At 39.8% G+C, this 16,435-nt stretch overlaps 1 protein-coding gene across 1 annotated transcript in view; it reads right to left on the reverse strand.

The window, feature by feature from the left end:
* Positions 1–16,435, reverse strand: part of tdrd9 (tudor domain containing 9) — a 40,210-nt gene that overhangs the window by 3,011 nt on the left and 20,764 nt on the right. Inside the window, exons 10-32 of the mRNA XM_026151030.2 lie at positions 16,320–16,404; positions 16,187–16,244; positions 15,443–15,547; positions 15,273–15,370; positions 15,050–15,181; positions 10,488–10,650; positions 10,296–10,359; positions 9,821–9,884; positions 9,684–9,728; positions 8,433–8,486; positions 7,905–8,021; positions 7,653–7,760; positions 5,831–5,931; positions 5,492–5,662; positions 4,725–4,836; positions 4,410–4,625; positions 2,967–3,056; positions 2,623–2,880; positions 2,170–2,337; positions 1,561–1,631; positions 1,346–1,455; positions 705–801; positions 487–625 (exon numbers count right to left, since the gene is read on the reverse strand). Of these exons, the coding sequence (XP_026006815.2) occupies positions 487–625; positions 705–801; positions 1,346–1,455; positions 1,561–1,631; positions 2,170–2,337; positions 2,623–2,880; positions 2,967–3,056; positions 4,410–4,625; positions 4,725–4,836; positions 5,492–5,662; positions 5,831–5,931; positions 7,653–7,760; positions 7,905–8,021; positions 8,433–8,486; positions 9,684–9,728; positions 9,821–9,884; positions 10,296–10,359; positions 10,488–10,650; positions 15,050–15,181; positions 15,273–15,370; positions 15,443–15,547; positions 16,187–16,244; positions 16,320–16,404 (2,626 nt within the window). The remainder of the gene's footprint in view (positions 1–486; positions 626–704; positions 802–1,345; positions 1,456–1,560; positions 1,632–2,169; positions 2,338–2,622; positions 2,881–2,966; positions 3,057–4,409; positions 4,626–4,724; positions 4,837–5,491; positions 5,663–5,830; positions 5,932–7,652; positions 7,761–7,904; positions 8,022–8,432; positions 8,487–9,683; positions 9,729–9,820; positions 9,885–10,295; positions 10,360–10,487; positions 10,651–15,049; positions 15,182–15,272; positions 15,371–15,442; positions 15,548–16,186; positions 16,245–16,319; positions 16,405–16,435) is intronic.

Consider the following 16,435-nt stretch of genomic DNA (forward strand, 5'->3'; position numbering starts at 1 on the left):
GGGCATGTATTCTGTATTCTGTAACGGAATACATTTTAAAAGTAACCTTCCCAACACTGCACACCACTGCCAGTATCACAAAGCATAGCTACAAACTGTATAAAAAGTAGTTTAGAACTCTATTTTCAAGCTTCAACATTAGCACTAATGACAGAAATGACCACATCTGGATCACATTTGGATGAAAGGGTGGAGAGCTAATGTATTAGCAAATGTTAGCAAACTGCATGAGTAAAGTGCACACATACTTACACATAATGGTTAGTGTTGCCAGATTAATAAAATACTAAAATTTCCCCAACAGCGAAGCACACACAGCAAGCCGTTCTTAATATTTGGAGAACTGAAAAACTCTTATTATGCCTGCCATGTAGGAACCTTCCTAAATGACACTGACTATTCAAACATGCACAAAGATTTCTATTCAGAATCCTTTGAGTGGCTGTTTTGATGATTTTACACAACGGTCTCTGAGGTTAAATTTACCTCAGTGATGTCGTCAACATCAATCTTCACATCAAAGGACAGTTCGATGTCATGTTCAGGCAGGATGGCCTCCTGTTTCTGACTGTTGAAGCCTAAGCCACAGAGTGCCCCAGTGTAGCAGGTTCTCTCTTCATCAGTGCTAAAAATAAATATGTTAGGTAAATAAGAATGTGAGTTTCTGTACATATATGTGCAGCGGTAATGCACATTTAACAAACCGTAGCTCCATGATGGGAGTGAAGAGCATCATTACAAGTGCAGGCAGTCCAGGGATGTCTGGCAAAATGGAGGTGTCTTTCAGCAGAATACGGGTACCTGCAACACAAACACACCCTTAAAGCTCTACATAAGATAAGACCCATTGCCAAGATCAAAACAATGCTCTCATAATCTGACCTGGAAAAAGTCATCTATGGCTTTGTTTTCTCTAGGCTAGATTAAAGCAAACCCTTCTATTTGGTAAAAATAAAAAGTTAGTCTGTCACCTTCAGCTAGCTCAAAATGCTTTTAGTGCATTATTTTATTGATCACCTCTAAAGGAGACCAGGGCCCAAAACAGAAATACTGAATTTTTGAGTCAAATTACAGCCTCAGATGCTTTTGGCTGTTCCAAAGTCGAGGTTGAACTCTAGAGGTGATGGTGCTTTTACCATTAAAGCGCCTCTGCATTTGAACCACCTCGTTATGTCATCCTTTCTGTGTAAATTTAATATTCTGCCTTGCTTATATTTCAAAGTCACAAATATTATGATTAAAGCTGAATTTAGAGCTCAAGCTTCTTGATGCAACTCCCCAATTTATAGTCTTGGGAACAGGACTAGGAGGACACTACCCTTGTAATATTTTGTTTATCTGGTACCTGTGGAGCTGACTGACACAGTCCCAGCCACCAGCATCTTCTGATGTCTGCAATGTGGGTTTTCATTCAGAGCCAAGGAGTTGATGCTGTTCTTCTCTATACATACAGTCCTACAGGAGGATACAGTGATCATCAGCTGAGGCAGAGGGAGGGTGGTTGTAGGTACATATTCTTGTTTTGCTTTGTTTTGTTTTTCAAATCTCTGTAGTGCTTACTTGTAGAGCGTGTTGCTCCTCAAGCTGTGGAAGCTCATCATATGAGGACTGGTTGGTCCATGCAGACGAACCTGCAGTGTCAGAGGGAATAGCAATCAGACATAACATGATGCATTCACTGATCACAGTGATGCAAAACTGTGTCGTCACTGTTCTGGCTGTCACATTGAATGGGTGTGCCTCTGAATGAACACAAACACATGAACTGAGCCACTGAAATGGCTCCCTCTTCTGGATAAACTGACAGCAGCAAACAGTAAAAAAGGCGGTGGCATCCATCACACATTCAACACCAAAGACTCAGTGTTATTCAAAACCCACCATTAGCTATAGATATTGTCTTTCTAACAATTCACTCAAAACCTTAAAGATCTTCAACCATTCTAGTTTTACTAGACTAGGATGCTTTCATGAGAAATTACCAGCACTGCACAGGCATCACAGGAACACGAAGGTGACAATTAACTACTTTTGGGGCATTTGTATTCCATTTTTAGTCTTGGTTTCAGAATTGTTAAAGCCCTGTTTACTAAGCATGCTGTAACATATTTTCTGATTCCTTCTTAGAAGCATCTAAATGTGCAAAACTTTGCCTGGATTGTTTCGTACTTTTGTCCTGGAATAGGACTGGGGTTGCTTGGAAAAGTGGGTAAGCAGGCTGTCGATGAGCTCCTTCTCCTCTTTTTTGCGGTTGCTCCAGGTGTTGCTTACAGAGTTGGGCACATATGTACCTTCCTCCATGTCCTTGTACAGAGACATCAGCACCTCATGGTTTTGCTGCAAGAGCACAAAAACATTCAATACTTTGACTGAGAAAAGCACAAAATGCTTCAGATCTATTCATACAGAACTTTTTGTCTCAATGCATCTCAGTCTGCCTGCAGCACATGCAGCAAACCTGAGGCCAGACATCTCAAATAGTTTGTCTTTAAAATTCTAGCTTTCATTTTTACTTCAATTAGCTAAAGTATTTTTTCAATACAAGTTTTGTTTTAAAAAACTGAAATAACTTCATCTTAAGCTGCTAAGAGAACTAGTATTTCTTTCTGCTTATTGTGTCACCTTGGAGTCAAAGCTCTCTTCAGCCTTCACAGCATGTCCTTCTTCCACCAGCAAGTCTACCACGCTGGTGTTTGCTGTCTCAGAGTGGATGAGCAGATCCACACGCATCACACCATAGAGGATGGAGTACAGGGACACGATGAGAGATTGGCCCTTCACTAGATTGATGAAGCGGTTGCGGGCGCGGCTGCTCCACTGGTTCCCCAGAATGATGGACTGATTTGAAGGACGCATACCAGTGACCTGGAACTCCTGAGCCTGATATGATAAGCAGTTTATCTGTTACTATTAATCTGGTGTGCATTTTATCTGCTGACTGATTGTGGCATTTATGATGTTGCTACCTGGAAAGGATGAGACAGCAGATCAGACGGCAGCTCTCTGAGGCTGCTGCAGGAAACGATCTCATTGTTGCCATAGTCCAAAAAGAAGACCTGCAGAAAGATGAGACGCCTGGGTGATATATTTGCAAAAATTACCATGTTCAAAAAATGTTCTCTGGTTTTAGAGACCAAGGAGGAACTACATCCAATTTCATGAAGCACTGAAATACCAGGACCCAGATCTATTTGAAGATTTCAAGTTGAGCAAGTTGCAGTTCTTAATAAAAAAATTACAAACAAACAACATCTACATTTTTTTCTGAGACATATATATATATATACATATAAAATATTTAAACTAGTGCGTTAGAGCAGTTAGCCTGTTAACGGCGTCCAGCCCCATGCACGGGGCGATCCGCGGTAACTCGTTAATGGAGATTTGCGTTAATGTCATTTTAACGAAATTAACGCCGACAGCACTAGTGGGAACAAAATTAATATGACTGCAGATTTATGCCGACATCATCCTAGTGGAAGCAGACAAAAACAACAAGCACGCATGCTACAAACTTTACCCGAGTCATTTAGACAGCCGTTAGCACATGATTCTCCTTATGGGACTTGATATGTTTAATATGCTGTTGAGAATATAGCCCAGAAGAAGCGTATAGTATAGCTTTTATTTTGGAAAGAGCCATTTCTCTGTAATAAACTCTCTTTTCCAAAGATGAGGGATTTCTCGATCAGATAGATTTTTTTTATTTTTTTATTACTTTGTTGTTTCAGCAACATTACATTTAAAAACTGTACGTTTGAGTTAAAATATATATGTATAATTTTAATAAATGACAAATTAAAAAGACATGAACATTTTTTTGTATCGAAAAAATATCAAACCGTGACACCAAAGTATCGAAGCGAACCGTGAATTTTGTGTATCGTTGCACCCCTAATAAGTATATTTACTTAGGAAAATGAAGAAAGTTTAATTGTATTTCGGTAACTGCAAGTACTGTGTTTTTATCTTTTTTCAATAAAAATATTTGCAAAAAAAAAAAAAAAAAAAGAGTTCAAATGGAAAAATTACAGCTAGACCTTCAAACCAATAAGCTCAACTCTTTCCCCTCAGATGCCTGTTTGAGTGTGCATCAGAAGTCAGTGAGGGTGATCTCAGCCTACACAGCTCACCCTTGTAAAAAACTGTGACCTGATCTAATGGTCAAACATATATACTGAGGTTTCAAAACTCATCATTAAGGGTACTGGGGAGATTGTCAAATGCCATCTTCATGGGTGAACTTCTGTCTGGACTTTAAAAAGGTACAGAATCCTAACTACGACAGGCTAATCACAAGTAAAAAAGATAGAAAAATAGAAGTAAAACTTGCAGAGAAAAGTTACAGAGAAAATAAACGGGTGTCCTAAATTTTGAGCAGCAGGCTGCAGAGTGTAAGTAATATTTACCTCCACTGTGTTGCCACGCATGTGTAGGATCTTGGCACGGTAGTACATGTTCTGCTCATTGAACTCAGAGTAGGGAGCCAGGCACAGCAGGTTGGGGTAGAGCGACACAGTTAAAGGATGCAGCGTGCATGTGTTAATATCTGCTGTCATTTGGCGCTGTTTTTCCAAGCTGGCTTCATCTGCTTGGAACCCCCAGAAATGACCAACCTCCACCACCTACAGCAGATTTCAGAGACGATACATCCATTAATATTTATTCAAATAAAGAAAGTCGGGTATTTAGTAGGGGAAATAAAAACAGAATAGAAGACTAACTTTTGTGATGTTCACCACAAACAAGCGATTGGGGGGTAGCCTGGCGGGGTCGATGGTGCTGCTGACCACTCCCACTGGGCAGACAGACTGGCTCTGGAAGTCAACATTCACGCTGCACAGAAACAGAGATTTTAGGTGATGCTTCGCTGTCACCACTGACTACACACTGGCATGTGTGTACTTATAGCCATTTTACTGTGATGAGTTAAACTGAGTCAGCATCTCATTTTAAAGAGTAAACAGATGTCTGCTATGTGTTCACCAAAATAAAACATTTTAAGAACAAGCAAACGTACAATTTTATTCAGAATTTACCAGCAATAACAACAGCTGAACATTATATTTTATGGAAAAAAAACACAAATTATGAGGAGAAGCTAAAACTGTATTTTATCAAAATATGTCAGCATTCTTACAATTAAATAAATGTGTCACCCTACAGCCCAGCAGGGGTAGGAAGAAGCTGGCACTGCTTTGCCTAAAACCTCCACTCTGAGTCCAATGATTGCTGGCAAGAGGCATGCAGAGTGCTAGGATGTCAGATTACATTAAGGTTTAGGGCCAAGGCACTGACCACTGCAGCCTGTTATGTAGGGGTTAGATTTGCCAGAAACACTGAGTCCTCAAATGACAGACACAGCCACAACTTAGTGGTTAAGATGACATTTTGTCCTTGCCGAACATGTTCAAGATTTCAGCTCATGACTTAGATTTTTCTCAGAGAGACAACTACATTTGGCATCTGAAATATGCGAAACTCGGCGTACCGTGAATATTTCATGTGAGTTATGTGTCTGTTCCCAGCACAGTTTTCTATTTGTTCAATGGGGTAGACTGACAGCTCCATTGCAGGGCTCTGATGGGCCAGCAGGAGGGCAAGAGACACTTCAGGTAGCACACCAGAGTCCTGGGATGTCCTGTAGAACTCCACATATGCTCTGAGTGCACACACACACACACACACACACACACACACACACACACACACACACACACACACACACACACACACACACACAAAGTGAGATTAAAACTAAGTGCACAAAGGTTCAAGCAGACAAAGTACTGAGTGATGATGTTTGACTTGCCACAGTAGCCTCTAGTACCTGGAGCTATCAAAGGAAATGGCTTTGACCTGTCCACAGAGGCGGAACAGGCACTGCAGCTGCTTGTAATACAGGAAACTGTACGGTGGAAGGTTCCTCAACTAAAAACAACAGTTTGATGATACAATTAGAAAAACAAAACTGACAATTTAATTGCCTATAAACCAAATTATAATTTGGACAAAAATAAAAAGTCTGGGTCCGAAAAGTGAATGCTTAATTGCCTTAAACCTTTCTAAAGGCTAGCAGCAGTGACAACCTCTTCTAAGTTTGTGGTGAAGCGGCCCTTATTTCTTCACTTTGTGATTATTTTCCTAATGAACGTGGGCTCAGTTGATAGTTTCAGGTCAAACGGAATAAAATAATTTTGATTTTAAAAATTTGGGTGATTATTAGAGTGATAAAAAAGGATTATTCTGTTTATGCTCAGCTGCTCACTACCTGTGAAATGTAAACACCTTTGAGTTACTGTATCTTACTTTGTAATAACTTGTACACTGAAATTTTAACCGTACAGAATTTCCAACTCATCTGTCATTACACTTGTATCCTTCCATTTCTCTCGATTAGAAAGTAGGATGGCTAGCATGTTGCAGCCTCCTTCATCGACATCATCATACCCGACGCATACACAGGGTCTATCTTTAACCTCCTAGGACCTGGTGTCCACATATTTGAACATCACATTTTGGGTTGTCTAGACCAAAATACTAAATTTGGGCCTACATGGGCCTGATATCCACTTACGAGGACATTATGCTGCCACTGTTCTATCAAAATTAAAACAAATGTACTCTTATGTGGATCTAATTTTTCTCAGAAACAAAAATCAGGTCATTCTTTTTTTTTTTTTTTTTTTACATTCATCAGGTCCCAATCAGCCCAGACACCAAAGAGAAATTGTAAATGCATGCCATGAAAGAGGTCAGGTTTTAGGAGGTTAAAGCAGCTTTGTATTATCCTTCACACAGTTTAAAATCACACTTGGAGCATTTCAGAAGCAGAGCGTTCAGTCTGTGTGGTGCCTTTTATTAAGAAAATTTAAAAATGATCCAAATTTGTGTCTCAGTGGTTGGACTATATATACATATCTTTCTTTTAAAAAAGGGAATGAGTTGAGGGCTGCTTCTTGGCAGCTTTTGAAACATCCTAAAGAACAAACACTGTTTTGAGTGGGCACAATCAACTCTGGTGGTCAGAGGTAGAAGCCAGGAAATGATGCTTACAGAATATTTTTAATGCTTTTGAGAGCATTATGGCCAATTTGTGAATTCAAGTATGGAATGGAGCTTGGTCTGTTGCAAAAGCAGCAAAATTGGCTTCAGATTCCAGCTAGACAAGCAAATATAAATGTGTAGAGCAGGCAAACACAGAGACACTATTGGCTACAAATTTTTGTGGAGACGTGACTACAAACAAGATCACTTGATCTGTATTTAAGACAATTTAATTGGATAAGTGGAAGAAATCGATGGATGGATGGATGGATGGATGGATGGATGGATGGATGGATAGATACTTTATGCACTTTTAATTAAAAACTGTCCATCAAACATCTTTAAAAACTTTAAGGACATGCAAGCAAGCTGCGAAAAGGGAGTGAGATAAATTTGTCGTTCTTAGACATTTACGAGAAAAGTAAAGCCTGTTTTAGGTAAATCATCAGCCAGCTTGAATTGTACATGAAGTCTAATAATGATAACAACAACCAATTGCTTATTAACAAGTTTATAAATAATTCTTATTATGTTAATAACGTAATGTGCTATGTTAACATGAAGTAAAGTGTAGCTGAGCCAAGCTGTAGATGAGGTAATAATACCATCACTGTCGTTCTGGGGTTGAAGCCACTCAGCTCTCTGGAAGCCAGGGCTTCATCTATATCCACCTGGAGAAAGTAGTTTGGGTAGTACGCACCAGCAATGACCACCTAAGAAGCAGTGAGTCACAATTTACATCAAACTGACAGTCAAATATACTCAGACATGCAAAACAACCCAAAGCTCCTTACATTGTCACACTATGATGTTTAAGACAATTTATAAACATCCCACAGTTTTCAGCAAAGACTAACCTGAAGAATGAATGCCTGCTTGCGTGCACTGGTGTAGTCTGAGAACTGGCTTTCCTCTGCTACATTCATGTTGAATTGGGACACACGCTTCTTCAGCTCCTCATACAGCTCTGCAACCTGGTCAGCAATTTCAGCAAGCAAGTATTTATACTTTCTTTAAACTGCATGTCCAACAGCTAGAAAACATTGTAAGGACTATAAATTTTAATACCTAATTTGCAAAAGACATCATGGGGTTACCCATGACCTCACAAAAGGAATCAAATTTAAATTAACTTAGCGCAAAAAGTAAGGCAATTTGTGTTTTGTTGTTTATTGCTTTGTTGTAACAAAGCTTCCTGGCAACACTGTTGGAAAGCCTGTTAATTTCCCCTGAAACTGTGGCTCATTTGCTTACTTTCTGTGCCAAGTTTGTATCAGCTTAAAATACACTGCAATTATCACTTAACACCTGCTATTTAATGCACTCAGGTCACGCCTTCTCCTGAAATGTTATTCTCTGAACACATGCGACTTTGATCTCTGTACCTCTCTGATCCTCTTGATCTGAATGAAGTTCTCCTTTCCCCAGTCCAGTTCATCCTAAGAAGAAAAGGCAGCAAATACATTTAATTTTTGCCAAAAACACAAAACAAACAGACAAAAAAAACAAAAACATTGTTATAATGTTGTGTTAAGTTTAATTCACTCTTAGAATTTGAATACCTCAACACTTTTATGGGAGGCTAAAAATTCTAAGTAGGTACCCTGATCATTTCTATTATACCTAGATCTTTCTGGCCTCAGCAAACAACAACCAGGCTATAACAACAATAACAGCAGCTACTAAGAACTGTTATGTGAGGTCTTTGACATGAAAAACAGGGCACAGAATATATTGCAAAAACACAGGATAAATCTTGTTTTGAGTGACAACTTCACAGAGTCAGCTAGAAGTTAAACTGTAAAGAAGATGGTTCTACAGCAGGATAATGATCCAAAAAATAGACCTCAAAAGTCACCAGGTGAATAACTTTTTTACTAGAGACAATTGCTGTACGAACACACAAAGTGCTGGCAGGTTGATGGGGATGGTTCATAAAAAGCCCTCCCACATAGTGCGTGGGTTTTGTTTCTATGGCAACATCATCTAGACAACATATCACCAATCTGACCAGTGTTGTATGATAGACTATCCTTGCCCCTTTCCTATTTATTCCCTATTTCTTATTCCTAGACTTTAATCCCTGTGACGCTGACATGGATAGTCAGGTTGGAGAGACATGGTCAGAAGAAGCTGCTCCTCCATTTTTTGGCTACCCATTTAATGTGATTTGTTGCCTTAAAAACTGATAACAGCAATGGCACCGGCACCTATTATTGTCTATATTTTATAGAGAATTAGCCTTGGAAAATCACTTGCCACAGGATCCAAAATCCTGAAACCAGGAAGGAAGATAGTTGTACATTTTCTTTGTTTCAAATACTGTAGTAATATCTCCATTAGCTCTAATAATACCCTTTTAGTTGTCTGAGTGAAAAAGTGAATTGCTGAAACAATTACACTACTTCTATTCTTTCAGAATCTCTTGGTATAGTTTGCCTCCTAAGAGGCTTTATGATGTCAGAAAACGTCTCGAGCAGGTCTGACTGTGAGTTAAAGTGAGTGACAATCAGCACTTATTGATCTTCTTTCATTGGTAAGTAGTTTGTACAAAGCTTTCTGGTGTGCTTGGGGTCATTATCCTGGTAGGGTGGCTCACATCGCTGAAGGTTAGAGTAATTTAGTTCATAGTATACCTTTGGGTGCCTCAGCTGTCCTTTCTTCTTGGCTGAGTGCCATGCCTAATATAAAGAAACGAGAGAGAATAGAGCAACCACACATGAAAATCCACTCAAAATCAAAACCTGCTGGAGATATGTAAAAAATTCTTTACCTTGAAGGCATTTAGGAAAGCTATGGAATCACTTGGTGTGCCACGGGTAAAAGCCAGCTTGCTCCTGGAGTTACACATGATACAAAAAAATAATAATTACAAAACACACAACCCATATCTGCTTTTGACCTGATTCTAATGTAAACATGTTACAATTAGACACGTGACCAATATAAGTATACACTGGAAGAAAAATTACTGACGATCTAAACTAAAAAATCCCAAACTGGAGGTGAACAGTGGAGTGATGTGACATTATTTTTTCATACTTTTTCATTTTTGCTGGAATGTGAGCATTTTTCTGAATGCATCAGATATTACACTGCACTAAACATGTAAAGGTGCGTCAAAAGCTCTAGTTTAAATCAAGTTACTTTACTACGTAATGCATGAAATGCAGCCACAGTGTTGGTACACAAAATCTAATGTGACATCATGAGTCTGTAAATCAGTGCACCTGCTGGATCAGACTCACCTATGGCCAGCAATCTGCTGCATGGACGGTATCGCAAAGAAGCTCTTCAGAGAGTGAGAGGCAGCTGAGAATGAGAGAGTATGTTGTGCAAAAGTATTCCGAAAAACATGTTACACATTTAGGCTGTAAAGCTATGTCTCTAGAAAACATGCCGTAAACAACAGATACCACCAAGTACCATGATAGACTAACCAATGATGAGGCACTCATCCAGGCAACCAAAGACGTGGCCCAGGACAATCATCTTCCCCAGGTACAGGTCTAAAGGCAAGTGAGCCAGCACTCGGCCCAGGAACGTCAGCTCACCATCTTCATTTTGACCTCTGCTTTCACTTTTCACAGACAGCGCACCCATCTGCAGTGTGACAGACAGCATACTCTATGCACACAACTAATGAACTTCTAAACTCATAACATTTTAGCTTTAACATATGCGTATATACACACACACACACACACACACACACACACTAGGGGTGCAACGATACTCGTATCGATATTGAACCGTTCGATACAGTGCTTTCGGTTCGGTACGCATATGTATCGAACAATACAACATTTTTAATTTATTTTATCAACTTTTCTTCTGACGATGCTGTCTGTGTTGAGTGCTCAGTGAATCTGCGTTCGACTACTCCGCTTGGCTGCACTGTCTAGCACAGATCCACTGAGCGCAGCGCAAGTTAGCAAGACAGAAGCTAAGCTCTGGTTGCAACATGGCAAATTGAACCTCCCCCACCCTCATTCAGATCTGGCGTTTGGAATTATTTTGGTCTTCATGTGACGTATGACCCTGAAGGTAAGCGCGTCATGGACAAAAGTAAAACAGTATGTTGGATGTGTCACGCAATGCTCAATTACATGGGTGGGAACTACTGCGTTAGCACAGTTAGCTCGTTAACGTGTTGACGCCGTCTGGCCCCACGCACTGGGCGATCCGTGGTAGCACGTTAACGGAGATTTGCCGTGTTGTGGCGTTAACGTCATTTCAGATTAACGCTGACAGCACTAGTGGGAACAAAATTAATATGACTGCACATTTACGCCGACATCATCCTAGTGGAAGCAGACAAAAACAACAAGCACGCATGCTACAAACTTTACCCGAGTCATTTAGACAGCCGTTAGCACATGATTCTCCTTATGGGGACCTGATATGTTTAATATGCTGTTGAGAATATAGCCCAGAAGAAGCGTATAGTATAGCTTTTATTTTGGAAAGAGCCATTTCTCTGTAACAAACTCTCTTTTCCAAAGATGAGGGATTCCTCAATCAGATAGATTTATTATTTTATCCCTTTGTTGTTTCAGCAACATTACATTTAAAAACTGTACGTTTGAGTTAAAATATATATTTATAATTTTAATAAATGATAAATTAAAAAGGCATTTTTTTTAATCGAAAAAATATTGACACGTGACACCAAAGTATCGAAGCGAACCGTGAATTTTGTGTATCGTTGCACCCCTAGTATATACATACAGGGAGTGCAGAATTATTAGGCAAGTTGTGTTTTTGAGGAATAATGTTATTATTGAACAACAACCATGTTCTCAATGAACCCAAAAAACTCATTAATATCAAAGCTGAATGTTTTTGGAAGTAGTTTTTAGTTTGTTTTTAGTTTTAGCTATTTTAGGGGGATATCTGTGTGTGCAGGTGACTATTACTGTGCATAATTATTAGGCAACTTAACAAAAAACAAATATATACCCATTTCAATTATTTATTTTTACCAGTGACACCAATATAACATCTCCACATTCACAAATATACATTTCTGACATTCAAAAACAAAAACAAAAACAAATCAGCGACCAATATAGCCACCTTTCTTTGCAAGGACACTCAAAAGCCTGCCATCCATGGATTCTGTCAGTGTTTTGATCTGTTCACCATCAACATTGCGTGCAGCAGCAACCACAGCCTCCCAGACACTGTTCAGAGAGGTGTACTGTTTTCCCTCCTTGTAAATCTCACATTTGATGATGGACCACAGGTTCTCAATGGGGTTCAGATCAGGTGAACAAGGAGGCCATGTCATTAGTTTTTCTTCTTTTATACCCTTTCTTGCCAGCCACGCTGTGGAGTACTTGGACGCGTGTGATGGAGCATTGTCCTGCATGAAAATCATGTTTTTCTTGAAGGATGCAGACTTCTTCCTGTACCACTGCTTGAAGAAGGTGTCTTCCAGAAACTGGCAGTAGGACTGGGAGTTGAGCTTGACTCCATCCTCAACCCGAAAAGGCCCCACAAGCTCATCTTTGATGATACCAGCCCAAACCAGTACTCCACCTCCACCTTGCTGGCGTCTGAGTCGGACTGGAGCTCTCTGCCCTTTACCAATCCAGCCACGGGCCCATCCATCTGGCCCATCAAGACTCACTCTCATTTCATCAGTCCATAAAACCTTAGAAAAACCAGTCTTGAGATATTTCTTGGCCCAGTCTTGACGTTTCAGCTTGTGTGTCTTGTTCAGTGGTGGTCGTCTTTCAGCCTTTCTTACCTTGGCCATGTCTCTGAGTATTGCACACCTTGTGCTTTTGAGCACTCCAGTGATGTTGCAGCTCTGAAATATGGCCAAACTGGTGGCAAGTGGCATCTTGGCAGCTGCACGCTTGACTTTTCTCAGTTCATGGGCAGTTATTTGGCGCCTTGGTTTTTCCACACGCTTCTTGCAACCCTGTTGGGTATCTTGAATGAAACGCTTGATTGTTCAGAAGCTTTGCAATTTTGAGACTGCTGCATCCCTCTGCAAGATATCTCACTATTTTTGACTTTTCTGAGCCTGTCAAGTCCTTCTTTTGACCCATTTTGCCGAAGGAAAGGACGTTGCCTAATAATTCTGCCCTCCCTGTACATACACATATATATCTCTATCTATCTATCTATCTATCTACATACATACATACACACACACACACACACACACACACACACACACACACACACACACACACACACAAATCTTTTAATCATAAATCAGCAGTCCCCAACTTTTTTTGCGCCACGGACCGGTTTATGCCCGACAATATTTTCATGGACCGGCCTTTAAGATGTCGCGGATAAATACAACAAAATAAAACTAGTACCGGTACGGGAAAAAAAGAAGATTTATTCATAACACACGTGAAGAGACACAGGAAAACCGAGTTAACGATAAAAACGATAACAAAATAACGCTGAAAACTGATAAAAACCCTGAAAACCATACATTTCACACCTGAGCCTCAACTCTCGCGGCCCGGTACCAAACGACTCACTGACCGGTACCGGTCCGAGGCCCGGGGATTGGGGACCGTTGTCATAAATCATTTAATAAAAACAGCCATGTTATGCTTTTTGGAGTTTTTCTTCATTACTTCATTCTAGCATGTGTTCTTTTTATACACATCCTCCCTTAGGAAGTAAAGCAGTTTGTCAACAACTTGGAAGGTCGGTAGTGCAATCCACAGCTCTTCCTTTTCCTTTTCTACCACAGGAAATTTATTTTGAGTGTCTTCATAGTTTTATTTTTGAAATACACCAATTTTTATACACTGCAGGAAAAACGAAAATAAATATTATACTGCAAATTTGCAAAAAAGTACCATATGCATCAAAATAAACTATTTCCAGCAGTGCAATATGAGTCCTAAGCATCCCAGAAACGACACAGAAAGTCATAAAGTCAAACATAACTTTTAAAAAGACCAGTATAGGCCCTGAGGCCCTGATGGTAAAAAAGACTACATTTCTGCGAAAATGACGTCACTTCCGGTTTCGGGCAGGTAATGGCGGACATGCTAAAGTTCGCGCTGACGTCTATTCCAACGTAGGAAGTGTTACGAACAGCTGATCGGATCAGCAAAGCGTTTTACTGGAATATCATGTTTTTGTTCCTGCAAGCGCTTTTTATGCAGTTTTTGCAAAGCTTTATGTGGAAGGAAACCGTGACCTAGGACAAGCTGATGGCATAAGATGTAAGTACAACTCCTCCAGTTTCATATGCAAAAAAAATTATTGCGCTAGCTTACGTGGTTGCAGAGCTACCGGGATTTAAAAATAGTTACGTAAAACAGAGCGTGCTGCTCCGACCGGCTCTAAAGGGTTAAACTGTCAGCAAGGAATTTGCATTTGCACTGTTACATTTTTATATAACTTTGTCTAGTGTCAATTATATCGTCAGTTATATCGTTACCGCAAATTTTCAAATGTATATCGTGATAAATATTTTTGGTCATATCGCCCTGCTCTAATTGTAGGGTCTTTGACTTACAATATAAAGCGCCTTGAGGGGGCTGTTGTGATTTGGTGCTATATAACTGAATTGATAAAACTGAACTGAACTGAAAAAAGTGTGCATTATGGTGAAAAAATGAATTTGATTTAAAAGGTGATTCCAGTGCTCAGTTATACAAAAATAACTATGTAGTCATTTACCAAGAGGTAAAATTAAATACTTAACAAATGCTATTAAATCAGAAATACTAAAATAAAAAGATAACATGCACATTTTCATTCCCTTAGCCTAACACACGACATCATTAATATTCGACATGGCCCTATTGTGCTCTCATGCTACATAAACTATGTGAACACTGGCTGACGCAAAGCTCCTCTCAGAGAACTCAAGGTCTAATCCTCAGACAGAGCTGGCGGTCAGCTGCCCGTCCAAATACATAACAATCACCATTACAGCTACACATTTGCCTGCACTTGACTAAACAATAATGCCTCTCTCAGAACACAATCATCAAGTTACACTCTCTACCTCTTTGAGTTGCAGCACAGTCCTAACTATGTCAGAGAGGTTGGGAGGTGAGAGTGCTGTGGAGAGGAGGGTGCGGGGATCTCCCATGTCCAGCAGCTTCACTTTCAACAAGACAGTGGAGAGCGGAGCAAGCTGAGGAAATGGAAAATAGTAGAGCACAGATCGGTTTTCAGAAGTAAGGTCTGAACTGCATTAAAAACTGGTCACTGGCACAGTCCCTTACCAGCATCTCGGGAATCATGTAGTCTGGGATTTCCTTTTTCCAAAACTCTTTGGTAACAAGTCTGTAACAGTAGCCCTTTGACACTCGACCTGCCCGACCTGTCAGGAAACAAACATTGAGTTAAAGGCAGAAGTGATAGTAAGCACTTAAAAGGTCTAAAATGGTCGTACCTCTGCGTTGGTTGCAGCTGGTTTTGGAGGCCCAGGTGAGATGCAGAGACTCGTAATGGGTATCCGGGTCACACACCAATTGGCGAACCAGGCAGAAGTCAATAACTGTCATTAAAAAAAATGCTAATACAAATTAACTTAAAATAAATACATAAATAGATCTCAGAGAACAAACCACTTAAAACCACATGGGAGCACGATGTGGGCAGTTCTCTTGTAAGTCATGAGTGGAAATCACATTGAGCAAAAACCTTTTCACATAAGCTGAATATTTTTTACATCAACTATTTTACACCAGAGCACCATAGGAGAAATGATTCAACGCAAATCTTTGCTCTAGGTGCAAGACAGACAAAGCGACCTAATTCATGTAATATGGAAATAAACATTAACTAACACATGTTGTCAAATTTTAGGAGATGACATAGTGCAGTTATTTGTTTTTCTATATTTATTCATTGTTGTTTACCTTACTAATTGTATTGTTCTCTCTGATGTTGGCAGCGACACGACCATTAATTTTGATATGGCCTTTGTCTGGTAGTAGGTGCAGGTGGGACTGCTACTTGGGAATTATTTCTTGTATCTTGCTCTTATTTTCTGTCTTATTTAACTTCCTTTTTTCCTTACAACATTATTGATATCTGTATGCCTTAATTCTCAGTTTCTTGTAAATAAATGATGAAAGAAGAGTGACAATAGATGAAGTCAAATTTTTAAAAATTTAAAACTGAAAAAACCCACCATATTTGACATCTGGAACAGTCACTGAACTCTCTGCAATGTTGGTGGAAAGGATCACCTGTGAGGATTAGAAGATAATTGGTATAGCAGGTACGGACAGCACATGCAAAAAGTTACGATCAACAGCTTTTACCTTCCTGTATCCAGGAACAGGAAAGAGGAACACGCCGTTCTGCTCCTCCAGTGTCACTGAGGAGTGAAGAGGATAAACCTGCAATCTGAAAAAAGCAGCATGCTCAGTTTGAACTT

The sequence above is a fragment of the Astatotilapia calliptera genome, chromosome 19, assembly GCF_964374335.1.
Source record: "Astatotilapia calliptera chromosome 19, fAstCal68.1, whole genome shotgun sequence".
Lineage (NCBI taxonomy): Eukaryota > Metazoa > Chordata > Actinopteri > Cichliformes > Cichlidae > Astatotilapia > Astatotilapia calliptera.